General features: G+C 38.6%; 1 protein-coding gene across 2 annotated transcripts in view; it reads left to right on the top strand.

Annotated features, from left to right (window-relative positions):
• Positions 1 to 1,453: 1,453 nt before the first annotated feature.
• ANAPC4 (anaphase promoting complex subunit 4) overlaps positions 1,454 to 21,262 on the top strand; it is a 41,364-nt gene continuing 21,555 nt past the window's right edge. For both annotated transcript variants that reach the window (XM_069494173.1, XM_069494174.1), the window contains exons 1-16: positions 1,454 to 1,537; positions 1,619 to 1,757; positions 4,650 to 4,755; positions 7,600 to 7,732; positions 12,312 to 12,386; positions 12,537 to 12,563; positions 12,657 to 12,701; positions 13,336 to 13,420; positions 14,108 to 14,212; positions 15,617 to 15,700; positions 16,991 to 17,077; positions 17,479 to 17,543; positions 18,262 to 18,304; positions 18,418 to 18,494; positions 19,981 to 20,081; positions 20,161 to 20,212. In XM_069494173.1, coding sequence (XP_069350274.1) covers positions 1,629 to 1,757; positions 4,650 to 4,755; positions 7,600 to 7,732; positions 12,312 to 12,386; positions 12,537 to 12,563; positions 12,657 to 12,701; positions 13,336 to 13,420; positions 14,108 to 14,212; positions 15,617 to 15,700; positions 16,991 to 17,077; positions 17,479 to 17,543; positions 18,262 to 18,304; positions 18,418 to 18,494; positions 19,981 to 20,081; positions 20,161 to 20,212 — 1,214 coding nt within the window. In that variant the 5' untranslated portion in view covers positions 1,454 to 1,537; positions 1,619 to 1,628. The remainder of the gene's footprint in view (positions 1,538 to 1,618; positions 1,758 to 4,649; positions 4,756 to 7,599; positions 7,733 to 12,311; positions 12,387 to 12,536; positions 12,564 to 12,656; positions 12,702 to 13,335; positions 13,421 to 14,107; positions 14,213 to 15,616; positions 15,701 to 16,990; positions 17,078 to 17,478; positions 17,544 to 18,261; positions 18,305 to 18,417; positions 18,495 to 19,980; positions 20,082 to 20,160; positions 20,213 to 21,262) is intronic.

Below are 21,262 nucleotides of genomic sequence, written 5' to 3'. Positions count from 1 at the left end.
CCAGAGCTGAAGGATGGATGTGATTGGGGCAGGGGTCCTGGGAGCTGGTTGTTTGAAGAAGAATTTATTACGAACAGCTGTTCTGGCCCACTTACTCCCCCTGGAAAAACCCAAGGCTCTCCCCTTTTCTCTCGTGGACGCTCTTTGGCCTCCACCCATCTGCACCTAGACTCAAAATAAACAGCATTTTGCTACACATGAGCTTTTGTGTGTCTCTCTCTGCTCCGGACCTAACAATGTTGTCTGTTGGGCTGGCCTGTGAGCCTTTGGGGCAGATTCCATGTCCCATGTGTTTGTGTAACCCCACTTTCTTTCATATAGTAAATGTTCAAATAGCTATAGAATAAATTGTGGGTGAGCCCACAGTCCTCATTTATTGTGGCGGGGCCACTACTACCAAGAAGTTCTGAGGCTTAAATGGGATGAAGAATCAAAGTATTATTTGCCTATGTCAGAGAGGCTTTAGGGCAGCTCCCCTGCTCTCCCCTCATGGCTGCAAATTGGAATTGTTACTGAAAGTTCTCTGGGTACTTGTCCCCAGCAGCCGAAGGAAGACTGAGGACAAGTGGACAAGCTGTTTGAGGAAAGGGAAAGAGACATTTATTAATTTGCCAGGAAATGAGGAGGATGGCAGACTCTCGTCTTAAAGTACCATTGTCCTCCCTTTAAGCAGAAATAGAAAGCTTTTAGAGGCAGTTTTCAGCTTCCGGCTATTGCTGTTTAACTATAGCATCTCCCAAGAAGACAATCTGTGACCTCTGCCCAGACAATTCGTTAAGCCATCTCCTGTGGTACCAAAAACAGCAACAACATCAACAACAAACCCAACACTCCCCTTCCCCTCTGATTTCTGGCCTCAGGCAGGAATGTAGGTTATAATTCCTAAAAAGGGTGAGGGGGGTTTTAAAGAGACAGCTCGTAAAACATTTTGCCTTTTTTCAGGCCATTAACTCTGTTACAGAATCACCTAAAGAGTTTTAATAAATATCGGGTCCCATCCAGTATTAATTCACTTTTAATTGGCGTGGGGCCCTGCCTGGACAGGAAGACTTTTAAAATTCTGAGCAACCAGGACTGACATGAAAATTACTTGTTTCGAGACTGTCAAAGGTGGCTTCAGCTGATTAGGACCTGAAGTTTACATACTTTTTCGTCTCCCTGTCGTCCCTGTAGCCTCCCCCGCTAAACCTCTCTACTGTCCCTTCATCCACAGCAGCGAGATTTCCCGGAAAAGGTCTGCAAGCGTGTCCACACATGTGTATACACATTTAGCGCAGGATGCGCGCCCAAGCCGCTTCCTAATCTAGCTCCGCGCCCGTCGCTGGCCCCAGCCGGGTCCAGCCCGGAGTCCGCGCGCCCCGCCCCTAGCTCCGCCCCCACGCACCCTCCTTCCTCTCGCGAGGTGTCCCGGCGCCGGAAGTGCTCGGAGCGCGCGGCGGCGGCGGGGCGGGGCTGCCCGGAGGCTGCGGCGCACGGCTTGCAGAGGGAAGGGATAGGCTGCTGGGCCCGCATTGGCTGCAGAGGGGGACTCTCGCAGGTACGGCCGCGGTCGGGGCTGCCAGCCGAGGGCCGGGTGGTCGGGGGCTCCTGGCGGTCTCTGACTGGGGTGTCGTTGCAGGGCCGCCCCCATGTTGCGTTTTCCGACCTGTTTCCCGTCCTTTCGGGTGGTGGGAGAGAAGCAGCTACCGCAGGAGATTATTTTCCTGGTTTGGTCGCCCAAGCGGGATCTCATTGCTTTGGCCAACACAGCGGGCGAGGTAAGTGAGCTGCTGGGCCGGGTCGCTTTGCGGTGGCCCCAAGAACACCGAACCCGACCCTGTTCATTCGGGCCACAGACTGCCAGAGGCTCAGTTTCGCCTTCTGCAGACCTGGCGGACCACATGTCTACCCAGCCCTTGCCTCCCAGGACAGCTGTAAACTTTATAGGCAAAAGTATAAAGGACCATATATACAAAAGATGATTTATGTGCCCATTGTATGTATTTTATGGCTAAAGCAACAGTTTTCACAGAGATTGACGCAGTCACACTATCCTGCACGCCCAAGTCTCCTTCATTCATTGACTTAGTTAAATGGGCTTTTTAAAAGCCCACTATGTGCTGCTTGTGAGCTAGACATAGTAGATCCAGAGGCCCTGCTCTAAGTTTGCTTACAGTTAAGTAGCAGAAGGATGAATTTTTGTCAAACTTCAACTGTGTGTGTGCCTGTAGATGCCCCAGAGTATATATTTAAGAATCTAGTTTCTGTTGTCCATATTTTATACTGTGGGTTGGAGAGCAACCTCCCTTTAAAAATACCTTTAAATTGAACAAGGGAGTGATGCATCATTGGATTCGCTACAGAACGTGCGTGAGAGTTGCCAATTAGCATTTCTAGTGCACATTATGTTATACCTCATTAGATAAAACAAACTAGGTGTACCCAACTTCTGCTGAGAGTCTTTTACCTGCCAGCCATTTTGTAAGGAAACCTTCACCTGTACATCTTTCCTCCTTTGGCCTTTTGACAGTTTTCCTGATAGTTATCTGGCCAGGTTAGAGTTGTTGTGTACAGCCAAGTTTGGAAAGTAGATGGTAAGGAATCTTAGCCAGGGAATCTTAGCAGCCTGTAAAATTGCATTCTCATGTTGTCTGGATGTCTAGTTCCTCAGAGCCCTCCATGAAATCTTCTAGTCTATCTCCTCTGCCAGGGGCTTTGAAACTCCATCATGGCTCTAAAGAGCAGTAGGTGATACAGCCATAGCAATAGGAGGGAAAGTAGAGAATAGGGTCAGCATTGCAGTCAGAGTGGCAGGTGTGACAGTGGGCACTGTTGCTTTCATTTTATCAGTGAAGGAAGAAGCAAAGGTGTTGTCTAAGAGTGAAGATGGAGAAGAAAATGTTGGAAGTTTGAAGAGAAAGAAGCAGTATAGAAAGGCAGGTAGACTGGGGAAACCTAATAGGATTGCCAGTCAGTGTTAAGAGCCATGCAAGGTTAGCAGTCTTTTAGATTGAGAGAAACCAGCGAGTGTGGTTGTATGTGTCTCTTCATTCTGTTTGGCTGTGTGGGTGCATGCATGGTTGAGTTTAACAGGGGTCGTGGTTTTGCAAGTATGACAAAGCAAGAGAGATGCAAGAGTTGAAGTTAAATACAAGGGGGGGATTGTAATGATGAACCTTGGATTCTAACCTGATTAAGGAGGGAAGTGAGGGCATGTGTGAGGTAAGGGACAGTGAATGGGTGGTAGAATCAATGGACTACGTGCCTTGGTGAGGTTGAAAAATTGGAGTCAGGTCTTGTATAGATGAACCGGAAAGATGGAGGTGGTGGATGGAAAGTGGGAAGTTTGAAATTGAGATTATGATAGCATTACCATTGTTGGCAATGACCAGGCCAAGGGCATGACTCTGGGAGTGGCTGAGGTGAGGGAGAAGATGTGATCTTTGGAGGAGAAGTAGTTGAGAACTGAAAAACCAGGACATCCTAGCTCTTGAAATTACCAAGGATGACAATGAGTAGTGTTGTTGGAAAGCGTAAGTGAGCCAGGAGTTCACATCTTCAAGGAATGGGGGGAATGGCAGAGGGGTCTATAGAGGACTGCAGTTAAGAAGGATAGCAGGTGGTATGGTCTGGTTGCATGGAATTCAAAGTTAGGAGATTTTAGAGAAGAGAGGAAAAATTGTCTAGAAATAGCATTGAACATCAAAGAAGATACCTACTTCATCTCAGTAGTAGCCCGATAGTCGTAGTAGTATAGAGGCCATGGATTACAAATAGCCACCACCTGAGAATGCTGCAGGGAAGCGGTGTTCTCAGGTGAGAGGCACATTTCAGAGCAAAGAATGAAGACAGGATCATAATGATAGCTGACCGTGAGTTCAGAAGGCACAGAGGAAGCGTTTCGGGAGTAAGGAAAGGCGGAGATGGTTTCAGAGGAGAGGGTCAAGTCCAGCGCATGAGCATTTCCTTGGGAATCCTGGGTTCCTCGCGACCAATGTAGTCAGGAGGGAAGGGTGCCCTGAGCTGTGAGATAAGGCAAGGAGAGTGGTGAGGCTGAATGTGGGGACAGAGGAGGTGGGGAGGGGTCTTTTCAGGGAGCACGTACAATTCTGAGGCCTCTTCCTTATCTTCAGTGGTTGTATAGAGGCAGGAGTAGGGGCAGTCTTATTTTGAAGCACAAGGAGCCCTCAGGCATCATCCTGCCCCTCAAAAGTGGGAATTTACTGTCGTGGAAATAGAAATTTAGGATGGTGAAGGGACTTGTCTAAGATCCATGACTAGTAAGTGACAACTGAGATTTGATGCCAAGTTGTCTGATTCCAAGTTTAGTGTTATTTGACTGTTTTACAACTACCTTTTTAGTGCTGTGTTCTGTATTTCTTTTGTTGTGTTCTTGGACAGCCTTTCCAATTCTTTCTAAAAGGTAAGTCTCCTATTAACATAAAAGATAGGAAAATGTATAAAATACAGGGTTAAATTAGACTTGTTTCACCCATTTCTTACTCAATACCTTATGTTCATTCACACACTTTTCTTTCTCTATTCTTCTGATGGCTAATCACTATATTCAAGGAATGGTAATTTTTAAACATTTTGTAGTGGGGATCTAAGTTTATTCTATTTTTGGAAATAGATTTTTTATTTTCTGCCGTTGTATCTGTTTGTCTTAGGTTTTACTTCATCGACTTGCAAGTTTTCATCGAGTTTGGAGCTTTCCGCCAAATGAAAATACAGGAAAGGAAGTGACCTGTCTGGCGTGGAGACCAGATGGCAAACGTAATGATGATATTATAAAAAATAGGTTTTTATTTTCACAAAGAGTATTTCTTAAAGAAAGCCCCTTTTCAGAAAGAATTTATTGTTCTTATTATATGTTAGAATTACAAATACCAATTTGGGAACTTCTTTGAAAAAATGTTTTAGAAATTTTTTTATAGAACTCAGCAGAAATAATTCTGCTGTCTTGTTTCTTGGCAAAGATATCTCTTAATTGAAATCTGGCTTCTTGGCAAAGATAACTTTGAAGTGAAATCTGGTGGAATATATAAAATATTTTGGTTTTGTTCTTTCCTCTGTCTTCTCCTGTACCATTTGTCCCAAGCACCACCTGCCACTCACCAGTCAGTTTAGTGGCATCCTGGCCTTTTTCTTTCTAAACTGTATTTTAGTATTAAATGTGTGGCACATGAATATTCTCTCTGTGCATGCATGTTTGCCTCACCTGGGGGACAGTCACTCTGACCCCATTCTTTCCATTTCTGTATGATCTTTCTTCTGGTCCCTTCTGTGTTGTAGTTTCTTTTTTTTTTTTTTTTTTGTTGAGACAGAGTCTCACTTTGTTGCCCAGGCTAGAGTGAGTGCCGTGGCGTCAGCTTAGCTCACAGCAACCTCAGACTCCTCGGCTTAAGCGATCCTACTGCCTCAGCCTCCCGAGTAGCTGGGACTACAGGCATGCGCCACTATGCCCGGCTAATTTTTTCTATATAGATTTTTAGTTGTCCATATAATGTCTTTCTATTTTTTAGTAGAGACGGGGGTCTCGCTCAGGCTGGTCTCGAACTCCTGACCTTGAGCAATCCACCCGCCTCGGCCTCCCAGAGTGCTAGGATTACAGGCGTGAGCCACCGCGCCCGGCCTGTGTTGTAGTTTCTAGTGGCTCTGATGACTGAACTCTTCCATGTGATGTTTTTACAATAACAGTCCTTATTTGAGCTGTTGTACACGGTACAGTAAAATGCTGTAAATCATACAGCTTAAAGTTCATCTATGTCGTTGGTGCTTTAAGAATAAAGCAAATCGTTTTTGTAAAATATGGGTTCCTCATTGCTTAATTTTTTCTCTAGATAAATATAAGTACTTAAAATTTTATTGGTGTTTTAAGAAAAAGATTGTTTTTGTAAAATATATGCTCCTTTTGCTTAGCGTTCTCTCTAGATAAATATAAGTAAGTACTTTAAAATTCCCAGAAAGCATATCACTTAGAGATAACAACAATTTCTATTTTGGTGAACATCTTTTCCAACATTTCCTGATAAAATACATACATGTGGAGATCTGTATATACAGTTTTATCAAAAGATGCATGCTATTTTGTTGGATAGCTTTTTATTTTTTTCCTCACTTTTTTCGTGTCATGGTGGTTAGATTTACCACATTAATGTTAAATGACTGCATCTAATGCACTGTATTTATGTATTGTAATTTATTAAATCTATCCCCCCTTGGTGGACATTTAGATTAGATTGTTTTCAGTTTTTGGCTTTTATAAGCAATGCTGTCATAAATATTCTGAACACTGGGAAGAACTTTGTGTGATTAGCTCCTTAGATTAATTCCCACAAGTGGAATTTCCAGGAATGCTTTTAAAATTCTGTACTCATTCTGTACTCATTTTGTTCAGAATATGTGTAGAGTATGTGGAAAATTGGAGGACTTTTGTAAATAACATTTTGAGATAAATAACATCTTGCATTATTCATCCCAAAACACAGAATCTCAAAGATAAATCATGAAAGTCAGTGTGTTAAAATGTATTTAAGTAGATGTGTTTATCATTAAAAAAAAGTTTTATGTTTTTGGACAGTGAAATATGGTTTTTGTTAGGTAATGATCATTTCAAGATTGTTTAAAATTATTTTTCAGGGGCCAGGCGCAGTGGCTCATGCCTGTGATCCTAGCACTCTGGGAGGCCGAGGCGGGTGGATTGTTTGAGGTCAGGAGTTCGAGACCAGCCTGAGCAAGAGCAAGACCCCGTCTCTACTAAAAATAGAAAGAAATTATCTGGCCAACTAAAAATATATATACAAAAAAAAAAAAATTAGCCGGGCATGGTGGCGCATGCCTGTAGTCCCAGCTACTCAGGAAGCTGAGGCAGAAGGATCGCTTAAGCCCAGGAGTTTGAGGTTGCTGTGAGCTAGGCTGACACCACGGCACTCACTCTAGCCCAGGCAACAGAGTGAGACTCTGTCTCAAAAAAAAAAAAAAAAATTATTTTTCAGAAAGGAAGCCAGGATTCCCTCACATCTAACAAAGTTGCATGTGAGTGGTATGCAGTGAAATTCACTTCACTGTATTTGGAAATTCTTAAATTGGATGTGGAAGGAAGAAATTAATGTCTTATGGAGAGAAACTGCACTGGATTATTCAGCCACACCTAAAGGAAGAGGATTAATCAGTATTTGATGGTCTTGTGTCTGATTATGGGTTAGAAACATAAAGGGAAATAAAAAGCCTTCCAAGAACAAAGCAGATGGAATCACTTCTTACCTTTTAGACATGTTTGCAGAACCAGTATGTCTTGGTGTTGAGACCTCGTCTGTATTTTCAGCTTGACAACAGGGTTTCAGACTAGGGACTTTGATATGTAAGATGTTAAGTACGTTATGTGAGAAAGTAGTAGATCGCTTATGAAGTTTGAGCACTTGAAAGTAAGCTTAGATAATAACATAACTACAGTATATAAAGATCTCTTTTTTAATTTCTAAAATATTGAAAGCTTTTTGGGTGGAATACTTTCTATGATTAAGATGTATTTAAAAGAGTGAAACTGGGCAATAAACGAAATACCCATTTGTTTTTCACAAATGTTACACTAATTCTGTTTCTTTTTTCTTCTTTTAGTTTTGGCCTTTGCTCTTGCTGACACCAAGAAAATTGTTTTGTGTGATGTGGAAAAACCTGAAAGCTTGCACTCTTTTTCTGTGGAGGCTCCAGTTTCTTGTATGCATTGGATGGAAGTGACTGTAGAAAGCAGGTAATCAGAAAAGAAAAACTTCAATAGTGAATTTTTATTTTTTAAAATGGAAACTTAGAAGTATCTGAGTGTTGAGCATATGTATGTTGCATTTAAGTTTTTGTTTTAAGTTTATCAAGATGAAGTTTTTTAACACTTTGTTAGATTTTCTTGGGGGGGCAGGGTAGAGGCAGGGTCTTGCTATGTTGCCCAGACTGGTCTTGAACTCCTGGCCTCCAGCAATCCTCCAACCTTGGCCTCCTAAAGTGCTAGGATTACAGGTGTGAGCCACCATACCTGGCCAGATTTTTTTTCCCCCTCTGGAAAAAAATATAAAAGCATACCTCAGCAATATTGCAGGTTTGGTTCTAGACCACTACAGTACAGCAAATATTGCAATAAAGCAAGTCCCATGAATTTTTTGATTTCCCAGTACATTTACAAGTTAGTTATGTTTATACTATACTGTAGTCTACTAAGTATGTATTAGCATTATGTCTAAAAAACAATGTATTATACCTTAATTAAAATATACTTTATTTTTAAAAAATGCTGACAATCATCTGACCTTCAGCGAGTCATAATTTTTTTGCTTTCTTGCCTTAATGTTGATGGCTGCTGAATGATCAGGTTGCTAAAAGGTTGGGTGGCTGTGGCAGTTTCTTAAAATAAGACAACCATGAAGTTTGCCACATTGATTGACTTCCTTTCTCGAAAGATTTCTCTGTAGCACATGATGCTGCTTTATAGCACTTTACCCACAGTAGAACTTCTGTCAAAATTTGAGTTAATCCTCTCCAACCCTGCTGCTGCTTTATCAATTAAGATAATGTAATATTCTAAATCCTTTGTTGTCATTTCAGCAGTGTTCCCAGTATCTTCACAGGGAGTAAATTCCGTCTCAAACCACTTTCGTTGCTCAACCATAAGAAGCAGCTTCTGATCCATTCAAGTTTTGTCATGTGATTACAGCAATTCAGTCACATCTTCAGGCTGTACTTCTAGTTCTCTTGCTATTTTTACCACATGTGCAGTTAATTCCTCTACTGAAGTCTTGAACCCCTCTGAGAGTCATCCATGAGGGTTGGAATCAACTTCCTCCAAACTCCTGTTAACATTGATATTTTGACCTCCTTCTATGAATCGCAAATGTTCTTAATGGCATCCGGGATGATGAATCTTTTTTCTGAGCAGTATGTCTCAACAGTGGCTTACAATATTCAGTGAACCATGTTTTGTTCCATTTATAGAACACAGGCAGAGTAGATTTAGCATAATTCTTAAGGACTCTAGGATTTTTGGAATGATATATGAACATTGGCTTCAACTTAAAGTCACCAGCTGATTCCAAAATGAATCAGCCTGTTCTCTGAAGCTTTGAAGCCAGGCACTGACTTCTCGTCTGTAACTATGGAAGTCCTAGATGTCATCTTCTTCTAACATATGGCTGTTTTATCTACATTGAAAATCATTTGTTTAGTGTAGTTGCTTTCATCAATGATCTTAGCTAGTCTTCTGAATAACTTGCTGCAGCTTCTGCATTAGCACTTGCTGCTTCACCTTGCACTTTTTATGGATTGATTGATGATTGACAGAGTCTTGCTCCTTTTCCCTGGGTAGAGTGTAGTGGTGTCATTGTAGCTCACTGCAACCTCAAACTCTTGGGCTCAAGCAATCCTCCTGTGTCAGCCTCCTGAGTAGCTGGGATTACAGGTGTGCGCCACCATGCCCAGCCAATTTTTCTATTTTTTTAGTAGAGATGGGGGGGGTTTCACTCTTGCTCAGGCTGGTCTTGAACTCCTGAGCTCAAGCAATCCTACTGCCTCAGCCTCCCAGAGTGCTAGGATTATAGGCGTGAGCCACTGCTCCTGGCCCATCTTGTGCTTTTATGTTACACCTCATGAACCAACCTCTGCTAGTTTCCAGCTTTTCTTCTGCAGCTTTTTCACCTCTCTTAGTCTTCATAGAATTGAAGAGATTTGGGACCTTGCTCTGGATTAGGTTTTGTCTTAAGGAAATATGACTGGTTTAGTCTATCCAGACCACTAAAACTTTATATTAGCAATAAGGCCATTTCACATTCTTATTATTTGTGTGTTCACTGGAGGAGCACTTTGAATTTCTTTCAAGAACTTTTTCTCTTCATTCACATGTTGGCTAACCGTTGGTGCAAGAAGCCTAGCTTTTGGCTTGTCTCAGCTTTTGACATTCCTGTCTCACTAAACTTAATCATTCCTAGCTTTTAATTTAAAACAGACTATTCTTTTCACTTGAACACTTAGGAGGCCATAGAGGGTTATTAATTGGCCTAATTTCAATATTTTTGTATGTTGGGGAATAGAAGGGCTCAAGGAGAAGGAGGGAGATGGGAATGGCCAGTCAGTGGATTAGTCATAACACACAAGTTTTAAGTTCACTTCTATGAGCATAGTTTGTGGTGCCTCAGAACAATTACCATGGTAACATCAAAGATTACTGATCACAGATCACCATAACAGATATAATAATGAAAAAATCTGAAGTATGGTGAGAATCACCAAAATGTGACACAGAGACAGGAAGTGAACACATGCTGTTGGAAGAAATGGCACCGGTAGACTTGCTTGATGCAGAGTTGCCGCCAACCTCAGGGAATACACAGTATCAGGGAAGCACAATAAAATGAGGCATGCCTATTTTTTCTTACTGGAGCAATAATGCCCGAATGGCCAAGATTTCTCTCCTCTTTTTAGTCATTTTTTTCTTCTTTTTTTAACTGCTCCTGAAGCACTTAGAGCCAATTTTTTTTTTTTTTTTTTTTTTTTGAGACAGAGTCTCACTCTGTTGCCTGGGCTAGAGTGCTGTAGCATCAGCCCAGCTCACAGCAACCTCAAACTCCTGGGCTCAAGCGATCCTCCTGCCTGAGCCTCCTGAGTAGCTGGGACTACAGACATGCGCCACCATGCCTGGCTAATTTTTTCTATTTTTAGTTGTCCAGCTAATTTCTTTCTATTTTTAGTAAAGATGGGGTCTCGCTTTTGCTGAGGTTGGTCTCGAACTCCTGATCTCAAGCAATCCTCCTGCCTTGGCCTCCCAGAGTCCTAGGGTTACAGGCATGAGCCACTGTGCCCAGCCCATTTTTTCATACTCTATAAGAGTATTCCCTAAGACACAAAAGACACAGCTCCAGATGAAATATATGGTGAAATTGAAAAGAACCTCAATTTGCTAATCAGTAACTTAATTAATATTACTTGAAACTTTAAATTAAAACTTTAAACTCTAAAAGTGCTTAATTGAACATTCTGTTCTGATGCTGCACAGGTTCTTTCTTCGTCCATGGTCCTGACAGTTTTCTTGTTTCATGAAAACAATTTTGCCTTAGTTTATAAAGTCAAGCGATACACCAGGCTTGCAGTAAAGGTGGCCTAAGAAATTAGTGGGTTTGGCTAATACTGGGGGAAAAAAAGTTGTTTTCCTTTTTTGGGGAAATATAATTTTCTTTCCATTGGCTTTTCCTTTTCCTTTTTAATTAAATTTCACTAAGTTACTATCAAATGAATTTGAAAATCACGAATATTAATTGGCAACTTTCCTAAGGGAGGCCTGAAAGAATTGGATGACAGGGATTTAGGCTGGGGTTTGAAATTCTCTATAGATAAACCAAGTGATTAATCCATTATCAGATAGTGACAGATTACGAATTGTTAACATGAATTTACAGAAGGTTGGAGGAGGAGAGCGTACCATGTAATTCCTGTCCCAGCCCAGTTACCTGCTAAGTGTATTCCCAACACACTTTCTAGTAACAGTTTAGAAATGTGGAGATTCCAGGGTCTCTCAAATCAGCTATTTTGTTGTAAAGGAGGGAAAAATTCTTGCCAAATCAGCCCTTTTTTACTTATTTATTTCCAACCTTATTTGGAGGTAGAATTGAAAAAGAAAAGGGGATAGATAAATGAGACTATTTCAAAGTATATGGGGTAATCTCATATGTCTGTTGGGATTGCAAATCCTCAAGTGTAATATAAGCCATAGAACCAATAATTAATAACATTCATCGGGTGTCAGGCAGATGGGAGGGGTTAGGAGGGGATGGGTATATACACACCTAATGGGTGCGGTATGCACCTCTGACTTGGGTGGGGCAAAGGCAATATATATAACCTAAATATTTGTACCCCCATAATATGCTGAAATAAAAAATAAAAAATAAAAAAAATTAAATGATACAGTAATTGTGCTGTTCTTTAAAATTACTCTTAGTGCTCCTATGCTTAGTATGGGTTCTTAAATGAGAGTTAAGAAATCATAAATTTTCAGTGAGTATCTGAATACTACATACATGTGAACATATTTCATATGCTGAGAAAATTGTTTATTAATCATTCTTCTAAATGTAAAATGGGTAGGCCAAATTTTTCTTGCAGAAATAACAGAGAACTTCCTATTTTTCAATTTCTCATTTGTGATTGTTATAGTGACTGTTTTATAATGATAAAATATTTGTGGCATCTGTTTACTTGATAATGTAAAACTGCGTATCTTTTTTAAAAAATTAGCAGTTTTTAATATAGAAGTAAAATCTTGGGTGTTTTTGTAATACTTTTTTCCTTTTTAGTGTTCTAACATCCTTTTATAATGCCGAAGATGAATCAAATCTTCTCTTACCTAAACTACCTACATTACCAAAAAAGTAAGTATCACAGTTTTATTTCTTTGGAGTTAATCTTACAGATTTTTCTTTCTTCTAGAGACTTTTAACACTGTGACAATTTTCTCATACATTTTTTAAAATGTATTTTTGTTAAAAGTATTTTTTACCATAATCTCTCTTTTCCTCTAGTTACAGCAACACCTCAAAAATATTTAGGTAAGATGTGCCTTTTTTGTTTTCTAGTAAAATAATCTGTTATTATTTGAAAGATATACTTGAAAGATGACCCAATTTATTTTCATATTTTAGTGAAGAAAATTCTGATGAAATTATTAAGCTCTTGGGAGATGTCAGGTAAATCGTACAGCTTTCTTAAGCCTAATTTCTTAAAGTTGTTATTTCATATTTGAGGCAGTTTTCGGAAGTTTCAAGAGCAAGTCCTTTGTCATGTCATTTCAGAGTTGATATTAAAACCTCCCACAATATACAGATGTTAAAATCTATTGTTGCATGGTCTTTTATTTTGTCAGGTTTTAATAATATAATGTACCTGTGTTTATTTTAGTAAGGAGAAGGATATAGGTACTAGAGTTTGTGAAATTTAAGTAGACAAGTTCTTTAAGCCCATTTTAATATATTTAGCACTATAGTCATGATAAAACTGATGGCACTTTGTATTAGCTGGTACAAAGATTATTTTCTTACTGAGTGTATAAATACAATTTTTATTAAAATCTTGTTGTAAACTGATTTTTTAAGCTAGAGGAAAATTATGTTGTTCATTTGGGTGGGGGGGAGGAATAAATCCAAAATGATTGAATATTGAGCAATTGAGCATCAGTGGATTTGTTTGATGTTTCAATTCCCTCTATAGGGGAGCTTTAGCATGTAGATTATATGAAAACAGTAATAATTTATATCTTGGTTTAAGAATGCAATCATCTCTGTTGTTGATTGGTCCTCAGCTTGTTGCATTATTTTTAATTAGGCTTAATATTCTTGTCCTTGGAGGAAGCTCTGGATTTATTGAGCTTTATGCTTATGGAATGTTCAAAATTGCTCGAGTCACAGGAGTAAGTTTTCTTTAAAATTTTCTCAATCATTCCTCTTAGAATATGGTAGCTAATTCATTTATGGAAAAACAATAAAACACTACTTTCTTTTTTTTCAGTTTCAGTTTTTGTAATTATTCTTAAATGTTCAGAGGATAACTTTCTAAGACAAAATAGTGACATAGCTATAAAATTGGGGGCTATTGGTGGAATTATTCATTTTTTCTTTAACAAAAAGATTAGGATGTTATACTCGATTATGAGTTTATATTTTTAGCCTGTGATGGAAAAGAGTTATAATTTTTTATTTGAATGTACCACAAGTCATCAGAAGCAATGTTAAGCTCAGTACTGAATCTACCACAGTTGCTAAGTCCTGGTCTTCTCCATAGCTTTTTTTCTGACTCTTACCTTTTCCAAAAGGGGTAGAAAATATCGTAGGCTCTTTGGAATATGTTGGTTTTCCAACACCTGATTTGAGACTTTTGATGGGAAGGAAGTAGGAAACCAAGGTGCTTTTGTGTCTTTGTGACAAGAAAGGCCCTTTCGAGCAGACACCTACCTTCATCTGCTATATGTGTGCAGCTGGAACCAAAAGTATGTGTTTCTACTTTTTAAAGCTCTGTGTGAGGTTTTGCTTTCTGTATTATCAGCAGATACAACCCAACAATAATATTAAATATGCTGGGGGATTTGACTATTTTACAGATTGCTGGTACTTGTCTGGCGTTATGTTTATCAAGTGATTTGAAATCATTATCAGTGGTCACAGAGGTTTCTAGCAGTGGTGCTTCAGAAGTTTCATACTTTCAGGTGAGTATTAGAACTTTGTAGCAGTAGAAAGTAAATATATATTTAATAGGTTTTATAGGTTTTTATTATCCATATCTCACTGTATTCTAATGGTCATTTAAACAAAACAAAAAATCTACTTGGAGTTTCTAAATCCTATATATATTGAATGATATTGTAGTGAATACCATATTTTTCCCATGCTCCAGTATAGTTTTTACAAAAATACTGTTTTGATGGCCTATTAATGACCATATTAATTAGTTGCTATACCAGTTCAGCTTTGTACTGTTTTCTTAGGACTCTGTCCCTGATGATAATAAAGGCTAATATTTATTGATCATTTAATTTATGGCAAGTACTGAGTGCTTCAGAATAATTCATTTGAATCCTCACAGCATCCTAATAGGCAGACAGTTATTATCCCCTTTTTGTAGATAGGTACTTGAGCACACAGAATACTCTGGAACTTTCTTGATGTCTGAGAATTGGAAAATGATGCTAGGCAGTCTGGCTCCAGGGTCTGTGCTCTTAACTACCACATTGCATCATGTGTAAAATGATCACTTAATATGAGGAAAAACCTTTTTCAAAAATTTATGTGCTGTTTGCATTATAAACTGAGGAAACTGTTGGGCTCCCGTAGAATATTTAGATTGTAGCTTTGGCTTGCCAAGAAATCTTCCCAAAATTTTCTTAAATATCTCAGCCAATTAACCTAAGTACGTGTGAACTCTCAAACAAAAGTAGAGCAAAAAAGATGCAGGATGTGACATGTGTTGCCTTCCAACGTTTTCTGTTGTATGCAGAGCATCAGAGAACTTTCTCTTGTACTCAGAGTATTAGAGAACTCTCAATTTATGATTCACTGTAATAGTGGTTGTTCATATTTGCTCTTCATCTTAAGGTTCTCTGAAAATGTGATCACCAGGATTGTATTTGGGCTATAATAATATGATTCACTACCACTGTGAAGTTTGTAATAGATATTTTTTGATGACAACTTTATTGAGATACTATACAACTCACATGCCATCAGTAGATATTTTCTTTGTTTATTAATAGCCTTTAATTTCTTTACTTCAAGTTTTTACATATGTTTGTGATCATTTTTTAATTTCCTCATAATGGTGTTACAAAATAGGTTATTACATTTATTCTAGCTACATGGAAGAGATTGATGACTCAGAGAGAGTGATCTGTGCATTGTTACACACAGGTTAGGAAACCCTAAGGTTGTGTGCAGTCCCCAAACTGTCTCACTCAAAGGGAGCAGAATTTCGACATAGTCTTTCTGATACATAGTTAGACCCAGACTCTTTTAAATTAGAGGATATATTTTTTTTGACCTGAGCAGGACTGATTTATCTTTAAAAGAAGCAAGTGCATCTGATTATGACTGACTTTATTCATTTAATTTTATAGCTTGAAACCAATCTATTGTATTCTTTCTTACCTGAAGTAACTCGGATGGCCAGAAAATTTACTCATATTTCAGCTCTTTTACAGGTATTTATTTATAGCTTGTTTTGGTGAATATTTACTATCAGCTTCTAAAGTTCCATACATAAAAAACTTCAAGATTTTATTTTGTAAAACCATCTGCAGTAGAGGTGTCTAGTCTACTTATAGATAATCTTATGATGTCCATTAAAGCAAGACAAGAAAATTTAATTGAGAATCTACTCCCACCTCATCCTATTTACTACTGCCAAAAGAAAAGAAAAAAATAGTTTAAAACTTTTAATATTCTCATAAGTAAAATACCATTTATATTTTATTGAAAATAAAGTATTGTGGAAAAAGTCTTCACATGACTTCATAATATCAGCTCTGTATTTGGTGATTTGGGCTGAGCTCAAGGAGGTTCTGGTGATCTGGGGCAGGTTTAGCTGGTCTTGACTAGACTTGGTCATGCCAGCTGATGTGTGTCCCTTGGCTGTAATGGCTTTGTCTCTGCTCTGCATCCCTCATCCTCCAGCAAGTCAGCCCGGGCCTGTCCACATGCTGGTGGGGTAGGGGCATCAAGAGTGCAAGTAGGCCAGGTGCAGTGGCTCACACCTGTAATCCCAGCACTTTGAGAGGCCAAGTGGAGAAGGATCGCTTGAGGCCAGGAGTTCGAGACCAGCCTGAGTGACATAGTGAGACCCTGTCACTACAAAAAATAGAAAAGTAAGCCAGGCATAGTAGTGTGCACCTGTAGGCCCAGCTGCTCGGGAGGCTGAGGCAGGATTGCTTGAGCCCAGAAGTTTGAGATTGCAGTGAGCTATAATGACAACACTGCACTCTAGCCCTAGCAACAGAGCGAGACCCTGTCTCAAAAAAAGTGCAAGTGGAAGCATGCAAAGACTTTTGAGGCCCTGGACTCAACAGCGTTATTTGTGCTGTGTTCCATTAGTCGAAGTGAGACTCTACGTCTGCATAGAGGAGCTACAAAAAATTGTGGCCATGTTTGTTATTCGACCGCAGTCATTAATTTACCTGATGTCAGAGGTTTCTAGAGATCAGCATCTTTTTAAGGATCCTGTTTGAATATTGAATAGCTGACCAAAACAGCAATTTGACAGTTAGTATACATAGGACATACCTTGTAAAGTTCTAAGAATTATTGAATGTTTAAGTGATCACCGAATATTAGCTATAGTGTTTTTCTCAGCTTCTAACTGAGTTAAAAGAGTGATTGGAAAGTAAATTCTAGATTTCTCTGAGATAATTGATCATAAGGAGCACATATTATTTAGTCAGCAAGTATGTTTAAATATTTTTCACTATTTTAATTTTTTTTCTTTTTGCTAATAGTATATTAATTTGTCACTAACATGTATGTGTGAAGCATGGGAAGAAATACTGATGCAGATGGATTCTCGTCTCACCAAGTTTGTGCAGGTAATATAACTGAAGTTTTCCATGGAGAGAGTTAAAGAATGTAAAATGTAGTTACTTTATGAGGTACATGAGAAAAATCAGTCTTTGTAAAAGGCTACGATGATGATTTCTTTTAAATGGCTTGGTCTGACCTCATACTGTTTTCTCAGATTTGCGAAAAGGGCTCTCTTCCCATTGGTACAACAGAGGTGGGGACAGGATTGTGAGGTGGAGCTGGGGAGTAAGGGCAGCCGTTGGCATAGCTGGCTGGCTGTCGTGCAGTCTCATGTTCAGATGATCACTCCAAATACAGATTTGAAGGAAGGTTGAGGCTCAAAAAGGGAGTCATGTTCCTATGATTTTTAATAAATAGGCTTATAATTTAAAAAATATATATCATAACTTTTTTTCATTTTGTCTAGGAAAAGAACACAACCACTTCAGTGCAAGATGAATTCATGCACCTGCTGTTGTGGGGCAAAGCAAGGTAATATGCTCAGATTAGGTGCTCCAGCTTTTCCTTCTGTTTTTTACAGAAATTATTTATTTCAAAAGTAATTCACATTCATTGTGAAAAAAGAAAATGTTGATACATAGAGTCAAAAAGAAAAAGAGTATGTATCTTTCAAGGCTTTCCCTGTGCACGTGTTCTGTTTTGTTTTTTAACATTTTGTGTGTGTATATGCCCGTGTATATATTTTAAAATTTTTGGAAAATTTAAGATTTTTTTGTAGCCAAACTATTCCTTTGTAGTATCTGCTTTTGCTTTTATTCTTAAAAAGACCTTTTCTATCTTAAGAGTATTCAAAGATTGATCTGTATTTTTTTAGAGCTCTTTTATGGTTTATGTTTTATTCCATTTACACGTTCTAGATGTGTTTTATTTGGTTATATGCTGTAGAAGGCTAATGTCTTTTTTCCTTAAACATTTAGATAATTGCCCAGTATGGTTACTGGGCATTATACCTTCTCCTCATGGATATGAAATGCTACTTTAGCCGCATATACACTTCAGTCTGTTTTTAGACTTTATTGTTTTCTGTTTTCTGTCTGTTTCTTTGTATGTAGAAAAAGTCTTAATTTTTGTTGGGCTATTAATGTTTATTTTGTTTCAAAATCTGTGCTTTGATATTTAGAAGTTTTAAGTAATACATACAGATTTTTGAATAGAGAAATGACTAAACATACTTTCTTTTTCATTATAGTGCTGAACTTCAGACTCTCTTGATGAACCAGTTAACAGTAAAGGTGCATTTAAAGTGTCTATATATTTAAATGGCTATGAACACATTCTTGACTTTTTTTAGAGTGGCATTTAGTGTTCTGATTGTATGCTAAATATATTTTCTTCTCTTAATTAGGGCTTAAAAAAGCTTGGCCAGTCTATAGAGTCATCATATTCCAGTATACAAAAATTGGTTATAAGTCACTTACAGAGGTATGAAGGTGATGTAGAATTTTTTGGTGTTGCATCCACATGTACATGGCATTGGTCTTCTTTCTGCAGCCTCCTTTTCATCATCTGGCACTCTCTTTTTGAGCCTTTTCTAGCTAAAATTGTAGCATAAGCATTTGAGAGAATCTTGGTGTACCCAAGGTTTAAAGAGTCAGTAACGATAATTCTGCATTATGAAATAATTTTCCAACATCTTTACACCAGGCTAGACCCTGTCTGGGCATTTTCACTTAACCATGAGGTATATTCATATATTTTGAAATGAGGTATGTTTTGAAATAGGGCATATACCCCTTTTTTGAGCATTTAAATGAACATTTTACAGTTTATAAAGCATACTGTATGTTTTTTCATTTAACACCTTGGCAAGGGGGGGATTATGATTATTCTCATTTTACACAAGAGGAAACTTGTTCAGAGTTACTTACATGGCTGGCCCAGAGTTACTAAGTGTCAGAGCCAAGACTAGATCTTCAAGTCTCGTGGTGTTTATATCCACGGCTATTTCAGTGAAGCAGTTTGCAAGTGGATGCTGAGTGTTTGATTTAAATTTTATAAATCCCTTTATGCTGAGTCCGTGGCGTTAGCTGCCATCACCTCTCCCTTGGACCCCCTGGCCTGGTTGTTCTCTTCCAGTCCACACTGTCCCTCAAATGTATTTTCCCCAGTGTATCTAATTGTGTTAACTCTCTTACTTAAAAACTTATAGTACCTTCCTATCGTCCTTAGAACAGAGACCTTTGCATGGCCTTTAGTGTACCTGCTTCTCTGCCTCAGCCACACTGGTGGCCCTTTAGTTTCTCAAACTTGACATTTTGTCTCCCCCCTGGAGCTTTTGTACATCCCTCTTGCCCTCTGGAAGACTCCTACCTTGTTCTTCACATGCATTCTTCAGCTCTCAGCTCAAATTCACTTCTTCAGAGAAGCCTTCCCTAATCCCCCAGATTAAATCAGGTTCTTCTGTTACACATGCACCTTATGCATTTCCTTCAAGGCAGTTATGGTAGTTAGAACAATATACTGTATGATTGTGTGGTTCTGTCTCTGCCCTCCATTATACTGTTAATGCCATGAGGACCCTGTGGTTTTGTTCACCATTATGTCCTGAGTATCTAGCACAGTGCCTAACCTAAAGTCGGAGCTTAATAAACATTTGTTGATTATTGAATATGCAGTTCTTTGGTGAACACAATGGCCATGTGACTATCTTAAAAGTGCCAGGACTAACTATGGAACATAATTTGATCGCCTTACAAAACTTAATGCTGTCATGTATTTATTTCAATAGTCATGATGAACAAATGGTTCTGCTTCGGATTTTAGAAATCATTTTGAGAAATAATTATTTCTCATAGAAGGAAAATTAAAGTTGCTTTCAGTTTTTATTTCTGAAAATTTAGAATGTTCAGGCAAAGTAGTACCTTGATGATAATAATGATACTAATTTATTTCTGCTCTGTTTTGATAGTGGCTCGGAGTCTTTATTATATCATTTGAGTGAATTGAAAGGAATGGCTTCATGGAAGCAAAAATATGAACCTCTTGGACTAGATGCTGCAGGAATTGAAGGTAGTGGTTTAATTTCTCAGTCGAATACATTAAGCACAGTTTACTTGTTTGATAAGTGATATTTATTTTTTTCCTTTAGATGCTATTACTGCTGTGGGTTCTTTTATACTCAAGGCAAATGAACTTCTTCAGTAAGTATCGGGGGTACCTGGAATCACTGACCTGAGAATATCTCACTTTTTACTTAAATAAGAACTTAGTAACTTGTATAATTCTCTTAAAGCAAGTTTTAAAATTTTATAAAAATTATGCCTTTACATAATTAAAACAGGCCAGTAGCACAGAGATTTTGTAAAGTAAAGCTGAAGGTTTTATATTTTCCTGCCCCACCCATCCTTACCCCACATCCTCTCTCCAAAGGGGGAATCATTTTAACTCTGGTAAATATTTCTGTTTTTAGTTCTTCTGTGGGTTACCTCCGTATTTCTAAATGCTATGACTTTGCTGCATTTGTTTATCAGTTTTTAGAAATTATTCTGTTTGTTTTGTTTTTCCTAGACTGTCTGACTTTCTTGTTTTCTTGCATTCTATCTTTTCCACACCATTCTGTCCTTTCCTGTCTGAAGGGTAGTGTCTTATCTCTGGAGTTCCCCATGTCCCAGCTGCCTCCTTTAGCCCTCCCTCTGCGTTAGTCTGCGGCTGTGCTCCAGCTCCCCTGCGCAGCCACCGCACGGTCACCTCCTCCATCGCGTTCGTGCGTCGGACCCAGGACTTCCAGGATCGCCTCTGTTTCTTGGCCTGTTTAATCATTTTGCTGCAAAACAGCCTCCAGTAACTCAGCAGATGTGGAAGATAAACTTTTCGTGTCCTTTTATATCTTTTCTCCTATCCTTACACTTAATTGATGGTTTTGGCTGGATTTAGGATTCTGAGGGGGAAATCATTTTCTTATAGAACTTTAAAAGCGTTGTTCCATTGTATTCTGGACTTTTTGTTGCTGCTAGAAGGCCTGGTGCTTCTGATTCATTCCTTTGTAGGGTTTTTTTTTTTTTTTTTCTCCTTATCTTTGAAAGCTTTGGTCTTTGTCCTTGATATGTTGAAATTTCATAATAGCATTTTTAGATATGGGTCTTTTCATTCATTGTACTGAATAAGAAAGAGCTATTTTAATCTGAATTATCTTGTGTTATTATTTTGAAATTTTCTTCTTCTCTCTCTGTCTCCCTTTTAAACTAGATTTT

The sequence above is a fragment of the Eulemur rufifrons genome, chromosome 19 (genome assembly GCF_041146395.1).
Source record: "Eulemur rufifrons isolate Redbay chromosome 19, OSU_ERuf_1, whole genome shotgun sequence".
In the NCBI taxonomy this organism is placed as follows: domain Eukaryota; kingdom Metazoa; phylum Chordata; class Mammalia; order Primates; family Lemuridae; genus Eulemur; species Eulemur rufifrons.
This window is presented reverse-complemented; position numbering and strand designations above follow the sequence as displayed.